General features: G+C 49.2%; 3 protein-coding genes and 1 non-coding gene across 6 annotated transcripts; 2 read left to right on the top strand and 2 right to left on the bottom strand.

Moving 5' to 3' along the window:
* The first annotated feature begins 36 nt into the window (after nucleotides 1-36).
* On the top strand, nucleotides 37-2,538 carry NDUFA2 (NADH:ubiquinone oxidoreductase subunit A2). Its single transcript, XM_004477854.4, has 3 exons — nucleotides 37-194; nucleotides 301-407; nucleotides 2,338-2,538. The coding sequence occupies exons 1-3, from the start codon at nucleotides 94-96 to the stop codon at nucleotides 2,427-2,429; spliced, it is 300 nt and encodes a 99-aa protein (XP_004477911.1). The 5' UTR covers nucleotides 37-93; the 3' UTR covers nucleotides 2,430-2,538.
* Nucleotides 1,837-1,943, bottom strand: LOC111760389 (U6 spliceosomal RNA). The gene has a single exon (XR_002794085.1). It is a non-coding gene; the product is annotated as a U6 spliceosomal RNA (small nuclear RNA).
* A 57-nt stretch (nucleotides 2,539-2,595) lies between the features above and the next one.
* Nucleotides 2,596-13,344, bottom strand: TMCO6 (transmembrane and coiled-coil domains 6). 3 transcript variants are annotated; one of them, XM_004477858.5, is made up of 12 exons: nucleotides 13,266-13,344; nucleotides 7,913-8,025; nucleotides 5,971-6,086; nucleotides 5,679-5,862; nucleotides 5,220-5,324; nucleotides 4,977-5,062; nucleotides 4,640-4,756; nucleotides 4,311-4,422; nucleotides 4,011-4,197; nucleotides 3,774-3,868; nucleotides 3,253-3,420; nucleotides 2,596-3,004 (listed from the first exon to the last, which is right to left on the bottom strand). In XM_004477858.5, exons 6-12 carry the CDS (start codon nucleotides 5,051-5,053, stop codon nucleotides 2,894-2,896), a joined length of 867 nt encoding a protein of 288 aa, XP_004477915.1. In that variant the 5' UTR covers nucleotides 5,054-5,062; nucleotides 5,220-5,324; nucleotides 5,679-5,862; nucleotides 5,971-6,086; nucleotides 7,913-8,025; nucleotides 13,266-13,344; the 3' UTR covers nucleotides 2,596-2,893. The 3 variants fall into 3 exon arrangements, with proteins under 3 accessions (XP_004477915.1, XP_004477912.1, XP_004477913.1); XM_004477855.4 differs by lacking the exon at nucleotides 13,266-13,344 and adding an exon at nucleotides 8,154-8,324; XM_004477856.4 differs by lacking the exon at nucleotides 13,266-13,344 and adding an exon at nucleotides 8,154-8,324 and having other exon boundaries at nucleotides 3,786-3,868.
* On the top strand, nucleotides 13,019-15,143 carry LOC101428020 (monocyte differentiation antigen CD14). The gene is made up of 2 exons (XM_004477860.5): nucleotides 13,019-13,255; nucleotides 13,344-15,143. The coding sequence occupies exons 1-2, from the start codon at nucleotides 13,253-13,255 to the stop codon at nucleotides 14,469-14,471; spliced, it is 1,131 nt and encodes a 376-aa protein (XP_004477917.1). The 5' UTR covers nucleotides 13,019-13,252; the 3' UTR covers nucleotides 14,472-15,143.
* The last annotated feature ends 3,414 nt before the right edge of the window (nucleotides 15,144-18,557 follow it).

The following is an 18,557-nucleotide window of genomic DNA, read 5'->3' as shown; positions in this document are numbered from 1 at the left end:
GTCAATCAACTACGCGAACGCCTGTGGGTGCGTGATTGGTCAGGCTGCAGAACTTGGCCTAAAGACCTAGACCTGGGACCTTCAGTAAAAAATATGGCGGCGGCCGCCCCAGTTCGAGCGGTCGGGGCAAAACTGGGCCTGCGTGAGATTCGTATCCACTTGTGCCAGCGCTCGCCAGGCAGCCAGGGTGTCAGGTGAGGCGCGGCGTGGTGAGGTGGACGAGTTTTGGGGCGCCGGGGTCACACCTCGAGCTGGGGGTGTTTGGGGAAGCCCACCCGCCCTCTCTCTCCCGCTCTTCAGGGACTTCATCGAAAAACGCTACGTGGAGCTAAAGAAGTCCAACCCAGACCTGCCCATCCTAATCCGCGAGTGCTCCGGTGTACAGCCCAAGCTCTGGGCCCGCTACGGTGAGTGCTGGAAGCCGGGCTTCTGGGACGCCAATGGGGTAGCAAGGATTCGGGAAGAAAAGCTGTCAGGGTCACGCAGAAACCCGTGAAGAGACTAGATTTGGGCGCCGGCCTTTGAAGAAATCTACATTCGCAGGGTTATACGATGCTATGTATTCCGGGCAGCATGTATGTGGGACGTGGCCGGGTCCTGCAAGGGACCAGGAGCTGTGGGGGGTTTTAGTTCAAACAGGCTTCAGATAGCGGAGAAGAAATGCTGGTCAATTTCCGTTAGTGTAGGCCCTTCCAAATTACAAGTGGGCAGTGTCGATGTAATAACTTAACGTATTGGGCACTTAATGCCAGGCCCTACGTTGAGTGCTTTCCTCCCTTACCTCATTTAATATAAACTAATTATCTGAGGAATGGATTAGTTTTTTTGTTCCCATTGTAGAGATTCGAAAACTGAGTGAAATATTGAATGGTTATACAGTTAAGATGTAGCAGAGTTGATCCTTTACACTTGCTCCGCCTTCCTAGAATGTACCTCTCCCAGGTATCCAGGGCTGATTCTGTTTTTATTCAGGTTTAACATATATCCACCTCCTCAAAAAAGCATTCCTTGACCAATTATCTAACAATGCCTACCGCCCTTTTTCTCTTATCACCCTGTATTTATTACAATTTGATATTCTATCCTGTTTGTTCCTGTATCCCTACCACCTAATGCACTGCCCAGCACATAGTAGGTGCCTAATATAGGTCTTTATTTACTGAATAGTTTTAATATGGGGTTTTAATGCACAACTTCCAGCTACATTTGACCAGCCCTAGGACGTGGGCAGGAGTTGTCACAACAAGGCATATTAGCTTGGCCAACGGTGGACACCTGCAGTGTGCCATGCGCCGTTAGGTGTGTTGAAGGAGGAAAAAAGGCTCTCCTTCTAAAAGCCAGTGTACCAGAGGAAGAGACAGACACGAGTAAACTTTAATGTACTATGCTAGATGAATGACTGGAGTCACTCCCTGAAATGCCTGCCTTCCCACTATGGTCACCCAGAATCAGCCAAAATTTCAGTGGGACTAGGGCTTCCTAGATTCATTTGAGACTCACTCATTCTAGGCATACTAAATCTACTTTGGCCTTGTGCCATGTCTTTTTTTAACCTTGTAGTATGTATTGATACTTTTTCCTCCCTATCCCCCATTTCTTTTTTAATTTCCATAATTTACCAATCCTCTACCCACCAAGCAATAATTTTCCCTTCCAACCCTTATTCCTTGTTAACCTCTAATCTACTTTCTGTCTGAACAAATTTGCTTTTTCTACCTATTTTTGTAAGTGAAATCATAACCATATTTGTCCTTATGTGCCTTATTTCACTCAGCTTGATGTCTTCAAGGTTCAGCCATGTTGCAATATATCTTAGAATTTCATTCCTTTTTATATTTTAATATGAAATGCTTCACAAATTTGCGTGTCATCCGTGTGCAGGGACCATGCTAATCTTCTCTGTATCATTCCAATTTTATTATACATGCTGCCGAAGCGAGCACTTCATTCCTTCTTACAGCCAAATATCATTCCATGATATGAATACACCACATTTTGTCTATCCATTTATCTGTTGAGGCAGTTGGATGTTTCCACCTTTTGGATACTGTGAACATTGGTGTACAAGTTATCTGCTTGAATGCCTATTTTCAGTATCTTTGGTTATTTGCCTAGAAGGAGAATTGCCAGGTCATAAGTAATTTTATATTTGACTTTTTTGTAGAAGTGCCATACTGCTTTTCCTGTACAGTGGCTGCATCATTTTACATTCCCTGATCATGACTATTTACTACCCTTCCTATCCAAACAATATTATAAGTTTAGAACAAGGACTTTTTATTATACTTTGGTGGTAAAGTACAGAGTAGACACTTAGTCATCTCCCTCTCTCCACAGCATTTGGTCAAGAGAAGAATGTCTCTTTGAACAACTTCAGTGCCGATCAGGTAACCAGAGCCCTGGAGAATGTGCTGAGTGGCAAAGCTTGAAGCTGCCACTGAGGATTGAGAGTAGCAGCCCCTGAGCGAGGGCTCTGCTGGACTGAGTACAATGTGGAAAAACGGGTTCTGTTCCTTATAAAGCTTGTGCTGTAAAATACTCTCAATGTCCTTTTTCTCACTTTACCCCTTATTACCCACCACTGAGGCAAAACAGTTTAATAAAAAAATAAAACTTTATTCTGTCCCATCCACAAGTCAACACTGTTGAAGCAAGAAAAGGAGATTCCAGGACCTCAGAAAAAGTAGGCCACACTGATTTCCCTCTGATCCTCCTGCCTGGAGAATGCTGGGTGAAAGAAGAGCTGGGGTCCAAAGGTCTTGGTTTAGGCTTAGGTGTGGGAGCAGAGAGCATAAGACCTCTTATGGTTCTGACCTCCCAAAGGGGGCTCCACTGGCTTCTGATGGGCAAGGAAGCTGGGGAAGGGAGTGTTGAGTGACATTGAGAAGCCAGGTCACCCATGAAGAACTATCTCCCGGAGAGCATGCACACGTTCCTGGAGCTGGGCCTCCTCGTGCTTTTCCAAAGCCTGTAGCCCTGACTGCTTCAGGAAAGCCTGGGCAGCCTGGGGGCAGGGAAGAAAAGGATTCAACACCCAAATTCCTGTGCCCTAAGACTCAATTCCCACAGCTAGCTAGTAATGCCAGAACACCAAAGTTAGCCCATGTCTTTTTGCAAGAAGATGAAGGTTCTGACCTAGAACCCACATAAGCCAGCCAAGTCCAGAGAAGTAACTGTGATTAGAATTAGAAGGGAAGGGGGCCATGGCGAGTTCATAGCTGGGGGCACTGGGGACCTGGGCTAGAAACACACCTCTCGCCGATACAGGAATAGCAGGTGCAGCAGCTCCAAACTCTGGTCCACTACTTCAGTATCAGAGAAGGCCAGTATGTCCAGTAAGGATGGGAGCAAGGGCCCTGGCCAGAGCTGCTGGCAGTAAGCAGGACCCTTCTCTGCAACGTTGCATAGAACTGTTAGCACCTGCAGACATATATACAGGGCCCAAAAAAGATAAAAGCCAAAGATGTTTAATAGCTAAAATATATGGAGTGCTGACCATATGTAGTACATATGCATGTAATACAATAACAACTACCCTCTGAAATAGGATTACTGTGTCCAAATGAAGAAAATGAAGCTTAAGACGGTTAGTTGATTTGCCCATGGTTAGTAACTAGTAAACCATACTCTAGGGACGCACACCTAGTCTGGTCTGGCCTTAATGCCATACAATACCACAGCGTAGTTAGTTCTCAGCTAAGGGCACTTCTGAGGTCCAAAGCCTGCTCCCAATGTTTACACTTTGGTCACCAGGTCTTGAACTCAATACCTACCAATACACTCACCACATTCGATACTGGCAACAGCTGCAAGAGAGGCTCAATCAGATCCAGGGAGAGCACAGAAGTACAGAAACTAGGACTGGTGGCTGGAAGGGAAAAAGGATGAAGTCTCAAACTGGAATCTAAATTCACCCCCTCCCCATCCTATCCACCTCAACTCAAGCCATAAGGACATATCCCCAACTCGGTCTAAAGGTCCCAGACCTGGGCCAAGATTGTGGTACATACCAGTCAGGTTGTTAAGGAGCCAGAGGCCCTCAGGGAGCAGACTAGGCTGTTTGTGGAGGAAGAACTGTAGTAGGATAAATAAAGCTGCCACAATGCGCTCATCTCCGAGCTGCATTTGCCCTCCCATGGTTTCCACCGCAGCTTCTGTTAGCAGGTTGCTGAGACACCGAAGCACAGGGCATGCCAGCTACAAGGCAAGTTAGGGGTCAGATATAAGAAGGAAGGGGCTATTTGCACACCAGAGGATGGGCACAGTGTGAAAAAAGATTCTGCAGATCCTTTCCTATCCTCTTCACTTACCAACTCCAGTCCTGCATCCTTCGTTTTCTGGACAGCCCCAGCCAAGTCCAACAGCAGCAGCCCCAGAGTGGACAAAGCCCCATTAGTGATGAGAAGGACATTGTTGACCTGGCTGGGGCAAAAGGAAGCAGGCAGTCACTACTCAGTCAGTCCCACCTTTAACGTGGCAAACAGCCCAGGTCTGTGGTTCTCCTAGTCTGCAAGAGAGGACCACAGAGGAAAGAGAACTGGAACAGCAGTTCCAGAAACTGAAGTTCAAAACCTCAAATGCCCATGGAAGGGAGCCCCACAGAAAGTCTGGAGCACTTTCTCCAATTGGCCTGTGTTACCTGCAGATGATGTAGTGAAGGCACCAGGCAAACTCCACAGCAATCCCAGGGCTCAACTTTGGGCCAGGTTGCAAAAGTCGCAGCATGTGCTGGGGGAGAGCAGAGTCGAGGACAGAGCTGCCGACAGAAACAGGGCTGTGAGTAGGAACAGTACAAGACAAGATGCCAGTTGCTTTTCTCAGACCCTGAAAGGTGTCCAAGCCCAAAGCCCTTCCCAGCCAGACACGTGAGTCAAGGCACATAACAGCATTGAAACCAGACTCAAGTAGGCATCCAGGGAATACCATATTGAGTGGGTCAGCCCCTGCTATACATCTAAGGACACAATTTTACTTACGGAATGATCTTCTCGGGAGCTTCTCTAGCCTGCAGAAGCTGGGACAAAGTGTATCCAAGGGCTTCCAACACAGCCATATGGGGGGACTAGAAGTAGAACAATAGGGCTCTGACTCTGAAAACTAGGCTATAAGGTCTCTCAGCACAGGGCAGTGGCTGGAGCTATCTAACCAAAAACAGGTGGGACATGTGGGAAGGAATGAGGGGAGGGTTATGCAGGGACAGAAAGAAGGCAGACACTCACTTGGATACAGGCAGCCAAGGCTGGGATAATGCCCTGTGGCAGGAGCTGCCTTCTCACAGCCTCACTCTCCACGATCAGGTTACCCAGTGTATACAAACACAGCTCCTGAGAGCAGGGAACAAAAGCACTGAGCTTGGCCCATTTCATGGCCGGCTGGAGGTAAGGATGGCCAGGTGAAATAGGCCTGCCTTTAAGTCTCTGGGCAAAAGCATGAAGAGATGATGGGTGTATGTATAGCTAAGGGTATAAGAGGAAATAGGTTTTCTTCTTCCATATAACTGCCAGCTCAAACTGGACCCAAAAGCACCCATTTTTTTTTTTTCCAGGGGGAACCAGAGATTGAACTCGAGACCTCATACATGGGAGGGAGGTGCTCAACCACTAAGCTACATCCATTCCCCCAAAGGCACCCACTTTTTAATCCAAGCCAAGAGTAAGGTAGAAGGAAACAAGGCTTACTATGAAGTCTGAACTGTGACCGGAGAGGTAGGTGAGGAGGTAAGAAGTAGCTGGCAGGCAGGCCTCAGCCACCGCAGATTGCTCAGAATGAGAAAGCTCATGCAGGCACCGAGCTGCCTCAAGCTGCAGCAGGGCCTGGTTGCTGGTCAGGAGTCCAACCAGGGTCCGTATGCCGCCTTCCAGCCTACGTGAGTACCACAGCCTGCTCAGCCTGTGGCCTATCCCCCCTCCCACATTCTCTCCTGTCCATCCCTTTCAGCCCCAGTCACCCACTCATATCACCCATACTGACCGGATGAAGGTCTGCTGTGTCTCAGGGTGCTGCAAGCCTTGGCGAAGGCCAACCAGAGCCCTTTCTCTCTCCTTTTCCTCTGTACCCCGCTGGGCAAGTTGTAGAAACTGCTGGATCTGGAATCCCAGGCAGAGGGAGAACACACAGTTGCCAGGAAGCAAGTGCTGAGACCCCCTCTGCCCACTTCACTTGTAAACCTTCCAATATCATGGCACCATCCCAGAAATTGTCATTCACACTAATATGGCTAATAGCATCAACCATGCAGAGTGGACAGAGGAGAGAATCAGAACTGGATTCCATTTCCAGGTCTGCCATTCACTCTAGGAAGGACTTGAACCTGTTTCTTCACCTGAAAAATGAGAAGAAAATATCTACCCTGCCTTCAAGAATAACAGTTAAACCTCTCAGTCTGGCCTAACCTACCTCTCCAGCCATTCTCCTTCATTCAACCTACACCCCAACATCTAGAATAAAATGACTCATTTTTCAATGCTTCCAAACTTTTATACATACTATTCCTTCTGCCTGGGATACCTTATCAGAGTCCACTTCCTTCAAATTTTAGCTCCTGCCATTGCCTCTGGGAAGTCAGCTCACACTGGTTTTCTCTGACAGACTTAGGGGCTTCTATTGGGCCTCATGCTTCCTTCCATTACAAAAGGTATCACTTAAAGAAAAAAAAAATTTTTTTAATAAAGGTATCACAGGGAAGCAGCTGTGGCTCAAGCAATCGAGCTCCCATTTACCATTTGGAGGATCTGGGTTCCATCCCCGGATCTCCTGGTTAAAAATAAGGCTTCCCAGACCTGCACAGAGAGGCGCAAGGCTCCTGTACAGCAGGGCAATGCACCAAAAAGACGATGACACAACCAGATAGGAAAAAAAAAGGTATCACTTCTCAGCTATGAGCACTTCAAAAAAATGGACTCATCTTTTCATCTTTGTGTAATTCAGTCCTTGCAGTGTCTTGGTATTAAGTAGGCACACTATGAATATATGGGATACCTTAGATGTAAGTGCTTTGTAAACAACATATGTAAACAGTACAGATAAAGGGAAGCCCATTACTTGCTGAATGAATAAATATGAGTTAAAACCAATTCTTTCATCCACTCATTCAATAAATACTATCTACTATATGCCAGATACTGTGCAGGAAACTAGGTTTTCAAATGGTAACAAGATAGAGTCTAGGTTCTCTTGGAAGTGAAATCCAGTTAGAGAGTCAATAAAAACAGGCAAACAATTAGATGTAATTAATATTCTGCAAGAAACAGGTGCCAAAGGGATCCCTTTAGATGCAGCAAGCGGAAAGGCCTTGAAACTGGAAACAACCTAACATGTTGTTCCAGGAACTGAAGAGGCCAGTGTGGCTGAGATAGCAAGTGGTAAGGTTGGAGGTGGAAGAGGCTAGCTCATGCCAGGCTTTGCAGGTCACAGGAAGGATTCTGGTTTTTGTGTGTGTGTTTTATTGTTATTTTTTTCTTAGGAATTACCGGGGATTGAACCCAGGACCTCGTACATAGGAAGCAGGCACTCAACCACTAGTACACCCACTCCCCTTTATATGTGTTTTTAAAAGACCCGTCTGACCTGACCTATGGAGAACTAACCGGAGGTAGCTAGCATAGATGCGGGGGACCTGTCAGGCGGGGGCTGTAATATCAGAAAGGACGGCAGCGGTGGCCGCGATGGAGTCTTGTAAGGACTCCAGACCTTTTTAGAAGGTAAAACGGGTAGGCCCTCAAGTGGGATGAAGGGCAGGAAGTGTCGAGGATGATTCCTTGGTTTCTGGGTTGGCTCACTGGGTGGATGGAGCTGGTGTGTTGACCACGTTCAAGTTTGGGGGCAGACCTGGAGTACTAGCGGGAGAAGCTAGCACCAGGGTTTGGCGCCAGGGAGCGTGGACCGCGCCGCGCACCCGCCCCGCGCCCCTCACCTCGGCTTCCCTGAGGATCGTGGCCACACCACCCCCGCCGGCTTCCTCCGAGGGGTCGTCTCTAAGCAGCCTCTTACTGACCAACTGCTGCTCCCTCCGCGCCTTCCGCAGTGCTGGGGACAGAAAGGCCGCCTAAGCGTGCGAGGGGTGCCCAGGACCCCCGGCTCGGACCCAGGATCCTCCCCATCCGGTTTCCGACAACCATATCCCCATCCTCCCGTGGTCCCTCCGCCACCAGCACCTGCCTCCCGCTCCCGCCGCCGCCGCCGTAGCTCCTCCACCCCGCAGCCCAGCGGCCGGAGGCAGCCCTGCCGTCGGTTCCACATGTCAGAGCTTGAGCAAATCCACGGGGAACAAAACAGCGGACTGGGGCCCCGAGCCTGAAAAATGGGGCGGACTGCGCAGCCGCAGCGCGCGGCGGGGTGAGGGCGGAGCGTGCGGCGAGGCCGAGGGGCGGGGGCGGGCGGGGGCGGGGCCGGGGGCGGGGCCCGGAGCGAAGGCGGGCTCGGGTTTCGCAACCCCTCCCTCACCGAGCCTCTGATTGGATTTCCTCCTACCAGATTCCCGGAAAGAAAATAACTTAACGCGGAACGTGGCGGTCCCAGGCCTGCGGGCTTCAGCCTCCACCCAGCAACCACAACTTCCCGGTGCCCAACACGCCCTGGATGAACATTCAAAACAACCCAGAACTCTAGCGAAAGCCGACATGCGATTTCCCCAGCTTTCCTGATTAGCGCTGGCTAAACATTGAATGAATGGATGGTCGTTAACAACCACTATTTTCTCCATTTGAAGATGAGGAAAATGAGAAAAATATAATTATTTTAATCGCCTGCATAAAAGTGAACTCCCATATTTAGGGGGAAATAATTCTTTCACCAAATGGTGAGCGCTGCTACACTAGTACGCATAGTGAATTTTAAAAAGCGTGTTTCTCACCCTCAGAATCCAAATTGTGGCCAACTAGCCTTGCACGGTCTAATCCCTGCACATCTCTCCAGTTTCGACTGGCACAGTGCCTCATCTGTCCTGGGATCTTCTTTTTGTTCCCTAAACAAGCCCTGCTCTTTTCTTCCTTGGGCTTTTGCGGACTATTCCATCAGCCTGGAGCCCTATCCCAGCCCTATATACACACCCTTCCCTCAAGATCTCAATTTCAATGTCACCTACTCAGGACCCTTGGACCAGTGCCCCTATTATGAGAGCTTATAGAACAACGTGCTTTCCCTTTATAACCCTTTCAAAGCTGTCATTAAATTTTAGTGTAATCACTTGATGTTTATCTTCTCCCCTCCTTCTCTCCCATAGCTCCACCAGAATAGGGTTCTGGTGGCACTTGAGAATTTTTATTGGATGCCTTTAATTTTCAGAAAGCTATTTATTAGACAGAGTTACAAGTAAGAAATCAAGCCAAGAGAATTGTTCCTCAGACCACCTTCCTTCTCTTGAATCCAATTCTACCTCTTGGAATCAATCAATGAAGTCTGCAATCTTTCACAAAACAGCCAGTTAAATATCTGCATACCATCATCCTGTCCTGCACATTTTCCTGGCAGAACCAGTATCCACCCATTCCCTAGAGAGCCATTTACTGAACACCTGCTGTATAACATGCTCTGGGCTGGGGACAGGGGATGAATGTTGTCCCCTTCCCATAGAGCAGAATGGCTTCTAAAACCCACATATTGCTCCCAGTGGGGAAAGGGAGACCCCAGAGCAAAAACTATGTTCAGCCCAGATGGTCTGTTCAGGCAATCTCTACCAAAACTGTCTTTCTGCCCTCATCTGCCTGGCAACACTGTAAGAACCAGCCCCAACTCTTGTCTTCTTTAGTTTGGCTTTGCCGTCCTCTAGAGTCCCATAAGCCTTTAGTTTCTACTCTGTTTGAGTACTTTTCTCTCTGGACTATAGTTGTGTTGGTGTTTCCTCCCTGCCTACTGAAAGCACTTGCAGGACTGTGTTGGTCATGTCTGCATACCAGGGCTTGGCACCAGGCCTGGCACTTTGTAGATAGATGAAAGGTATTTGTTGGCCCAAAGCATGAGTTAAAAATCCTTGCAGAACAATCATTGTCCCTCTTAGCTTGATGCGCCCCTCCTTCCCAAGAGTGCCTCATCTAGGGTGACAGACTTTGCAGAACAGACAGACTTTCAGTGGCCAGAGTCCTCTGGATGCAGAGGCACTGAGGAAGAACAACAGTCAACAGTCACATCAAGAAATGTTGCTCTGGGTGGTGGTGATAGTAGCATATTATGAATGTAATTAATATCTCTCAATTGTAAAGTTGAAAGTAGTGTGTTAGTCAGCCAAAGGGGTGCTGATGCAAGGTATCAGAATTCTGTTGGCTTTTATAAAGGGTATTTATTTGGGGCAGAAGCTTACAGTCACAAGGCCCTAAGGAGTCCAAATTAAGGTACCATAAGAGGGAAGCGGACTTGGCCCAGTGGATAGGGTGTCCATCTACCAGATGGGAGTCCGTGGTTCAAACTCCGGGCCTCCTTGACCCGTGTGGAGCTGGCCCATGCACAGTGCTGGAGTGCTCCCTGTAAGGAGAGCTGCCCAGCGCAAAAAAAGTGCACCCTACCCAGGAATGGTGCCGCCCACACGGAGAGCTGACTCAACAAAAAGAGACACAAATTCCCATGCTGCTGACAAGAACAGAAGTGGACATAAAGGGGGAGCGGGAGGGGGGAGAAATAAATAAAATAAATCTTAAAAAAAAAAGGTACCATAAGAGGTACTTTCTTACCCAAAGTCATTTGCCATGTGTTCAAGCAAGAGGGCGGGCGATGTCTGTGAGGGTTCAGCCTTCCTCTTCGTCTTAAGGCTCCATGGGCCCAGCCTCTTCTTTTTATTTATTTATTTCTTTTTCCCCCTTCTGATTTATTTATTTATTTATTATTTATTTTTAAAAATTACATTAAAAAAATCTGAGGTCCCATTCAACCCCACCGCCCCCACCGCCCTCTTCTTTTTTTTAAAAGATTTATTTTATTTATTTCTTCCCACCCCCTCATTGTTTTGCACTTGCTGTGTCTGTTCCTCTTGGTTGTTGTTTTTTTTAAGATTTATTTTTTATTTATTTTTCTCTCCTCCCCCCCAGTTGTCTGCTCTCTGTGTCCATTCACTGTGTGTTTTTCTGCGTCTGCTTGTATTCTTGCCAGCAGCATTGGGAATCTGTGTTTCTTTTTGTTGCGTCATCTTGCTGCGTCAGCTCTCCGTGTGTGCGGCGCCACTCCTGGGCAGGCTGCACTTTTTTCGCATGGGGTGGCTCTCCTTACTGGGCACACTCCTTGTGGATGGTTCTCCCCTACACGGGGACACCACTGCGTGGCACAACACTCCTTGCGCACATCAGCACTGTGTGTGGGCCAGCTCACCACACAGATCAGGAGGCCCTGGGTTTGAACCCTGGATCTCCTATGTGGTAGGCGGACACTCTATCAGTTGAACCAAATCCACTTCCCTGTTCGTTTTCTTTGTTTCTTTAGGAGGCACCAGGAATGGAACCAGGGACCTCTCATGTGATAGGCAGGAACCCAATGCCTGAACCACATCCACTTCCCCCCAGCCTCTTCTGATCTCAGCTATAGGCTAAAGGGCTCCTCTCTTTCCTGCTCTGCTGCTCAGGCTTCTGGTCTCTGCAGCTGCAAACTATTAGGTGAATGGCTCAGCTCTCTTCCCCAAGGCTCCAGCATCCAAAACTCAGTTCTCTTCTCTGTCGTGTCCTTTTTCTGTCTGAGTGTCCACCCACCAAGGGGCCAGGGACTCAACATCCTACTGATGTGGCAGAATGAAAGCCCCAATCTTAATCTAATCAAGTAAAAGTGAAACCTCTGAATCTAATACAATCTAATATACCCAGAGGAACAGATCAGTTTACAAAAATAATCCAATATCTATTTTTGGAATTCATAAATAGTATCAAATTGTCACAGTGGTTAAAGTGGAAAATGTTACATTGTATATGCTACAAGAATAAAATTTAAAAAGAAAATAAATGTGGGTCTTCCAAGGACTTTACTTATAAACATGCACTATTATTTTTACAAGGGGGAGCTCAGAAATCCAAGGCTCAGAAACTTGCCCAAGTCTTAAAACCTCACTGGATTCCAAGAGAGGCTGTCAGACTACAAGGCCAGTACATTTAACACCAAGGTGGACCTATAGCTTGGTCCCCCAGGACGTCACAGTGCCCTGACCTGGCTGGGAGCATGGCTCAACCGAGACATATGTTGTGGGTTGTTTTGGGTTTGTTTGGTTGTGTGTGTGTGTGTTTTTTTTTTTTTGGGAGGGGGGGTGCGGGTTGGCAGCAGATATGCAGCTGCTCTGGAATAAAGGGGAAGTAGGATTGAAAAGATTTTCATGTAACTCTTTCCCTACAAGTCTAGGAGTCTGTCCTTTGAGGACTATTGTCCAAGTACAGCCCCTATTCTTTGGTAAACAGAGAAATTACAAATTAACCCTAATTCAACATAAATCCAGCCCCTTCCTTTCTAGAACACAGGAATTGTGATTGGGAGAGGGGCACGGAGTCAGGGAGCAAAATGGAAGTTGGAAAGTAATGTCAGATACTGTTTGAGAAAATGGAGACCGTAAACGGTGAGGTGGCTTAGTCAAAATGTTTCTGTTAAGCATCTCTTACCTTCTAAAAGTTATTTCTTAGACAAAGGAACAAGTAAGGGGGAAAAAAGGACAGGGAGTTGGTTGTTTTTTCGAACCAACTTCCTTCTCTTCAACCTAATTCTACCCTTTGGAGTCAGGAGATGAAGTTTGCAATCACTTCCCCAAAACAGGCGGTTTAGTATCTGAAGATACTCAGGGAATTGCAATTGGGCAGTTGGAGGCTAAAGGTAACCCAGACTTGGGAGAAGTGGAAGGGAACCCTACACGGCTGAGGCCCAGGAAGTCAAAGATCTGGCTGCCTGAGGCATGGGGATCATCAATTCCCCGTACTCGCCAAAGGAAGCCTGGGGCGTCTGTCATTGGCCCTGCCTCGGGCGGAGGGCCCTCAGTGCCCTGGAAGATCCTTCCTGTCACGGTCCCACTCCCTGTAATATCCTTCATTGCAAAATTGCCCAGAAGGGAAGTGGAGGGGGGGAGGAAGGGGGGGGCTGGTAGGGGGGAAGAGACGTGGGGAGAGGACCGGGGCTCGTCAGAGAATGAAAGAGAGTGAGAAACCAGGGTTACATAAATTCTTAGAGGCTGGAGAAGAGGTGAGAGCGAACAGCGCGCGGAGCAGGAAAGCCAGCCGGCGAAGGCCACTGCATAGGAACGAAGCCGCAGCCCTTCCCTCCCTGACCGCTCTGCTGGTGCGAGGGCTCTGCACAACCACAGGCCATGGTGAGCGTACCTCCTGGGGCAGATCCGGTGGGCGCCCGGGAACCCGCGGAACGGGCTGGGGCCACCCTGACCTCCGCTCTCTCCCCAGGAGCGCGCGCCCTGCCTGCTCCTGCTGCTGCTAAGCGTGCTGCCGCTGCCGCGAGCCTCGGAGCACGCGCCGGAGCCCTGCGAGCTGGACGATGAAGACTACCGCTGCGCCTGCAACTTCTCGGATCCGCAGCCTGACTGGGCCAGCGGTTTACAGTGTTTGGTGGCGTTCGAGGTGGAGATCCGTGCCGGCGGCCGCAGTCTGGAGGAGTTTCTAGCGCGCGCCGATACGGACCCGCAGCAGTACGCCGACGTGGTCAGGGCTCTGCGCTTACGGAGGCTCACTGTGGGCGCTGCCCGGGTTCCTGCCCGGCTCCTGTTCGCGGTCCTGCGTGCGCTCGGCTACTCTCGCCTCAAGGAGCTGACGCTCGAGGACTTAGAGGTAACCGGCGCCGCGCCGCCGCCGCCTCTGGAAGCCACAGGACCGGCGCTCTCCACCCTCCGCCTGCGCAACGTGTCGTGGGCCACGGGGGGTGGCTGGCTCGTGGAGCTGCAGCAGTGGCTCAAGCCCGGCCTCAAGGTACTGAGCATTGCGCAAGCACACTCGCTAGTCATTTCCTGCGGACAGCTCCGCGCCTTCCCGGCCCTCAGCACCCTAGACCTGTCGGACAACCCTGGACTGGGCGAGCGCGGGCTGACCGCGGCCCTCTGTCCCCGCAAGTTCCCGGTCCTCCGGGATCTCGCACTGCGCAACGCGGGGATGGAGACGCTTACGGGCGTGTGCGCCGCGCTAGCGGCAGGCGCTGTGCAACCCCACCGCCTAGACCTCAGCCGGAACGCGCTGCGCGCCGCCGCGCACCCGGGCGCAGCGCCGTGCGTCTGGCCCAGCACCCTGAGCTCTCTCAGCCTGTCCTTCGCTGGGCTGGAGCAGGTGCCTAAGGGGCTGCCGGCCAAGCTCAACGTGCTGGATCTCAGCTGCAACAGGCTGAACAGGGCGCCACGGGCAGACGAGCTGCCCCAGGTGGGAAACCTGACACTGGCCGGGAATCCTTTCCTTGATCCTGGAGCCCCAAAACCCCACGAGGACCCGCTGAACTCCGGCGTGGCTAGAGTCTCTGCGCATTCGTCTCTGGCCATAGGGATGTCAGGAATTCTGGCTCTGTTCCAAGTGGTCCGGAGCTTCGCCTAAGAACAGCGAAGAAGAGTGAATACGTCAGGTTGCCCTGGCTCTGGGAGTGCCGGTCCAGACGTCTGGGCCAACCAACGCTCTGCCCCACCTTATTAAAATCTTAAGCAGTGGGCGCATGTCGTTCATTCAACAAACTTTTTGCTGCATGTCTGCTATGTACTGGGCATAGTGTTGGGGTCTGGGGGTGGAGAGTCATCATTCTTAGAATTCCTTCATCCTAACTACCTTTCATCAAGGAAAGAACTGCAGAAGGAGCCGGGGCTAAGGCTGAAGAAGAAGACAAAGCTTCGTGAATATCAGTTCATCAGGGCTTTCTGAGCAGATCACTGGCACCTGGTTTCGGAAGGTTTGAATGGTAAACATGCTCTGGAAGATCCAGTGTTTTCTCCTGGTGCACTTCCCACAACCTTCCGCCCCCATTCACCTGGACTCATCCCAAAGGCATTTGCTGTTTTTCTGGTTTGCTTTCTCTCTCTGTCTTGTACACCAAGAAAAGAGTACCTGTGCCATCTGTCCTGTATAACCTCTGAATTTCATAATATTGGGCTTCTTCTGTAGTGTAATCCCCTCTGCACGCACAGGTACATCTGGCTCTCACTGGTCATCTCATGGGGAAATTAAGGTATGGGGAACTGATGCAAGGTGCTCTGTAATTAAAGTCTTGTCTCTGAACCAGAGGTCTTGTGATTCTGTTGGTAGATATGGGCATAACTGTGGCAAGCTGTCTCTTTGACTTGCAAGCAGGGTAATGTCTCAGACCCTGATAGCAGGGCCCTCTGAACTGCATTAACTCAGAGACCCAGGAGGGCAGTAATGAGGTGCTATTCTTTCCAGGAGTCCCCTTTTCTTCATTACATTGAGGAGGCAGCCACACCCATCAGAGAGCTGAACACCAACCTGCCTTATAGGGGGCATGAGCTAGGACAGGAGGGGGCATATAAGCATAGCCCTGCGACCTGCCTCCCTCCTCCTCCATCTTGCCATCTTGAGCTGCACAAGAGGAGACAGGGAATGGACAATAAACATTGATGGGAAAGTTACAGAGGTCAGACCACAGACTCAAAGAATTTATCAGAGGACAGCTATTCTAATTTCCAACCACAGTCAAGAAACTCCACTGAAATGTCCCTAAGGGTCTTCGTCTAGCATGTTGGGACAGACATTTCTAGTATCAGAGAATTAACCACCTCCAGACCATTTCTTACATTTGAAAAGCTCTGACACTCTTTAATTCATCAAACAGTTATAGAACCTCACTCCATGTCAAGCCCTGTCTTAGAAGCAGAATAAGTTCCTGCTCTTATGGAGTTCAGATTCCAATTGCAGGGTGGGAGTGGGAGAGGGAAAGACAATAAATGTGTAATAAAGTGTGACATTTAATATATCAGATTGTGATAGATGCTCTGAAGTAAAGGGAGCAGGGAGAAGGGACAGATGGTGTTGAGCATGGATACATTATACAGGATGGTCAGAAAGACCTCCCAGTAAGAGATCTGAACAGAGATCTGAGTCAACTAAGAAAGACAGCTTGCAGAGATCTGGGGAACAGCATTTCAGAAAGAGGGAACAGCAAGTACAAAGGTGTTGAGATCTTTAGGATGTAGGAGAACAAACAGTAAGGAGGCCAGTATGACTGTATAAGCATAAGCAAGAGGGTGAAAATGGTAGGACAAAAGGTCAGAGAGGTAGTAGGGGCCGATCATGTAAGGCTTTGTAAAGCTACTCAAAGTGTGGTCCAGGACAAGGGTCAGTCTGCAAATGTTTATTACTGGGGAAGCAGATGCGGCTCAAGCAGTTGGGCTCCCACCTACTACATGGGAGGTCCCGGGTTTGGTTCCCAGTGCCTCCTAAAGAAGACCAGCAAGACGACAGGGAGATGTGAGAAGCAGGGTGTGGAGGTGACCCAAGCGATTAGGCACCTCCCTCCCACATGGGAGGTTAAGGTGCCTCTTAAAAAAAAGATGAGGGAAGCGGACTTGGCCCTGTGGTTAGGGCGTCCACCTACCACATGGGAGGTCAGCGGTTCAGACCCCGGGCCTCCTTGACCCGTGTGGAGCTGGCCCATGCGCAGTGCTGATGCACGCAAGGGGTACCAGTGACACTCAGGGGTGTCCCCGTGTAGGGGAGCTCCATGCGCAAGGAGTGCGCCCAGTAAGGAGAGCTGCCCAGCGCGAAAGAAAGTGCAGCCTAACTAAGAATGGCACCGCCCACACAGAGAGCTGACACAACAAGATGATGCAACAAAAAGAAACACAGATTCCCGTGCTGCTGACAACAACAGAAGCGGACAAAGAGGAAGACGCAGCAAATAGACACAGAGAACAGACAACCGGGGCGGGGAGAGGGGAAAGGGAGAGAAATAAAATAATAAATAAATAAATCTTAAAAAAAAAAAAGAAGATGAGCACACAATTAACAGGCTCAGAGAACAGATGGTCAGTGCAAACAATGAGGGGAGGGAGAAATAAATAAATAGTCTCTTAAAATGTTTATCACTGTACTATGTCAAGATAAGTACAAAAGTCAAGAAAATGTGTTTAGAAACTTCTATAACAATTTCACACTGCAACTTTTTCTTTGTATTTTACAAAAGTATCATCTACAACAGATTGGAACTTTAGAAAATAAACTGGTCTTTTGCCACAGAGAGTTTAAGAAGCACTCTAAATATACAGCATGATAAGGTCTTTACTTTAGCTCTTGCTCCAGATGAGATTGAAAGCATGCTATGAAGCTATTCTGCAGGGAATGAAGACTCAATAATGAGTGTTAAGTGGACAATTGATGGAATTGGGTGTGTGTTTGAAAAAGCCTACTGGTGGCCACATGGAGGATGGATCAGTGGATTCCAAGGAAGCACTGAGAAGGTTATTGGGTAAGTCAGGTGAGCAGCGGTAAGGACTTGAACAAGTCAGCAGTAGCGATGGGATGGAGGGTAGGATGATTCCAAGAGCTCTTAAGAAGGCAGGACTGGCAGGTCCCAGGGTGACCGAATGCAGGGGCGGGGGTGGAGTGGGGTGGGGTGGGGGGCAAAGACATAGAGAAGCCCCAGGTTTCTGGCTCAGGTGATGATAGTGCAACTTCCAGGGATAAAAATGCAAAGGAAAAGAATATTCGAGCAGGGTGCACTTAAGAGTTTGAAGTGCTTCAGGGACCCCTCAGGTGGAGAAGACCAGTAGGCAGTTGGCCATGGTGGGTCTAAAGCTGAGGAGATGGCCTTGTGCTGGATACACGAATTTGGGAGCTGTCATTGTAGAGGTGTTGTAGAAATCATTGCCTTGGGAAAGCTTACCTAGCCTGGATTCAAGGATGGAGGAAGAAGCATCCTGAAAGGAGACATGAAGTAGGAGCTCAGAACTTGAGACGGGGGACACAGGGTCACAGTGGTCAGCAGTCTCATATGCCAGCCTCTCTATTCTCATCTCCATTCTCTCCACCACTCCCCACCAACACCTTCCAGTCACCCTGGCCTTCTTTCCATTTTCACTTGCTCTTCCTTCTGCCTGGAATGTTCTGGCCATTTACTTACTCATTCATTCAACAATTATTTAATGCACTCCCACTATTTGGTAAGCTCTAGGTGCTGAGGATACATCTGTGAAAAAAGCAGAATATTTCTGCTCTAAAATGCTTACATTCCAGTGGGGAACGTGAAGTATATGTGTAAGAAGATGGTAAGTGCTACGGGAAAAATAGAGCTGGGCAAAAGGGAAGCAGAGTGCTGGGAGTCGGGGTGAGAGAATGCAATTTTGTTATGGATAGAACAGACCTCACTGAGGAGGTGGCATCTGAGGAAAAATGGAGTAAAGAGAGTGAGCTTTGTATGAGCCTTGTATGCGCCTGGAATGCTCTTTCCACCTGGCAGAAGAATCATCCAGTCCAAAGGCCCTGGAAGATCTAGGAGCTGAAGCCAGAGAGATGATGAGAGGCTACTGCAAACCTTTGGCTTTTATTACTCCAGGTGAAACAGAGAGCCATGGGGGGATTTTGAGCAGAGGGTAACACACCTGGTTTATGTTTTAAAAGTGTCACTCAGGCTGCTGTGTTGAGGATAGATTGTAGGGGGTGAGTTAGAAGACCAGTTAG

Source organism: Dasypus novemcinctus, chromosome 2 (assembly GCF_030445035.2).
Source record: "Dasypus novemcinctus isolate mDasNov1 chromosome 2, mDasNov1.1.hap2, whole genome shotgun sequence".
In the NCBI taxonomy this organism is placed as follows: Eukaryota; Metazoa; Chordata; class Mammalia; order Cingulata; family Dasypodidae; genus Dasypus; species Dasypus novemcinctus.
This window is presented reverse-complemented; position numbering and strand designations above follow the sequence as displayed.

What these genes read in the sequence shown, in the direction of transcription:
- NDUFA2 (XM_004477854.4), top strand. Translation starts at nt 94, where the DNA reads ATGGCGGCGGCCGCCCCAGTTCGAGCGGTCGGGGCAAAACTGGGCCTG. An exon ending in CCAGGCAGCCAGGGTGTCAG is followed by an intron (nt 195 to 300) that starts GTGAGGCGCGGC and finishes CCCGCTCTTCAG; the next exon opens with GGACTTCATCGAAAAACGCT. An exon ending in CAAGCTCTGGGCCCGCTACG is followed by an intron (nt 408 to 2,337) that starts GTGAGTGCTGGA and finishes CTCTCTCCACAG; the next exon opens with CATTTGGTCAAGAGAAGAAT.
- TMCO6 (XM_004477855.4), bottom strand. Translation starts at nt 8,238, where the DNA reads ATGTGGAACCGACGGCAGGGCTGCCTCCGGCCGCTGGGCTGCGGGGTG. An exon ending in GCTCCTTAACAACCTGACTG is followed by an intron (nt 3,869 to 4,010) that starts GTATGTACCACA and finishes TTTCCCTTCCAG; the next exon opens with CCACCAGTCCTAGTTTCTGT. An exon ending in CGAATGTGGTGAGTGTATTG is followed by an intron (nt 3,421 to 3,773) that starts GTAGGTATTGAG and finishes ATATGTCTGCAG; the next exon opens with GTGCTAACAGTTCTATGCAA.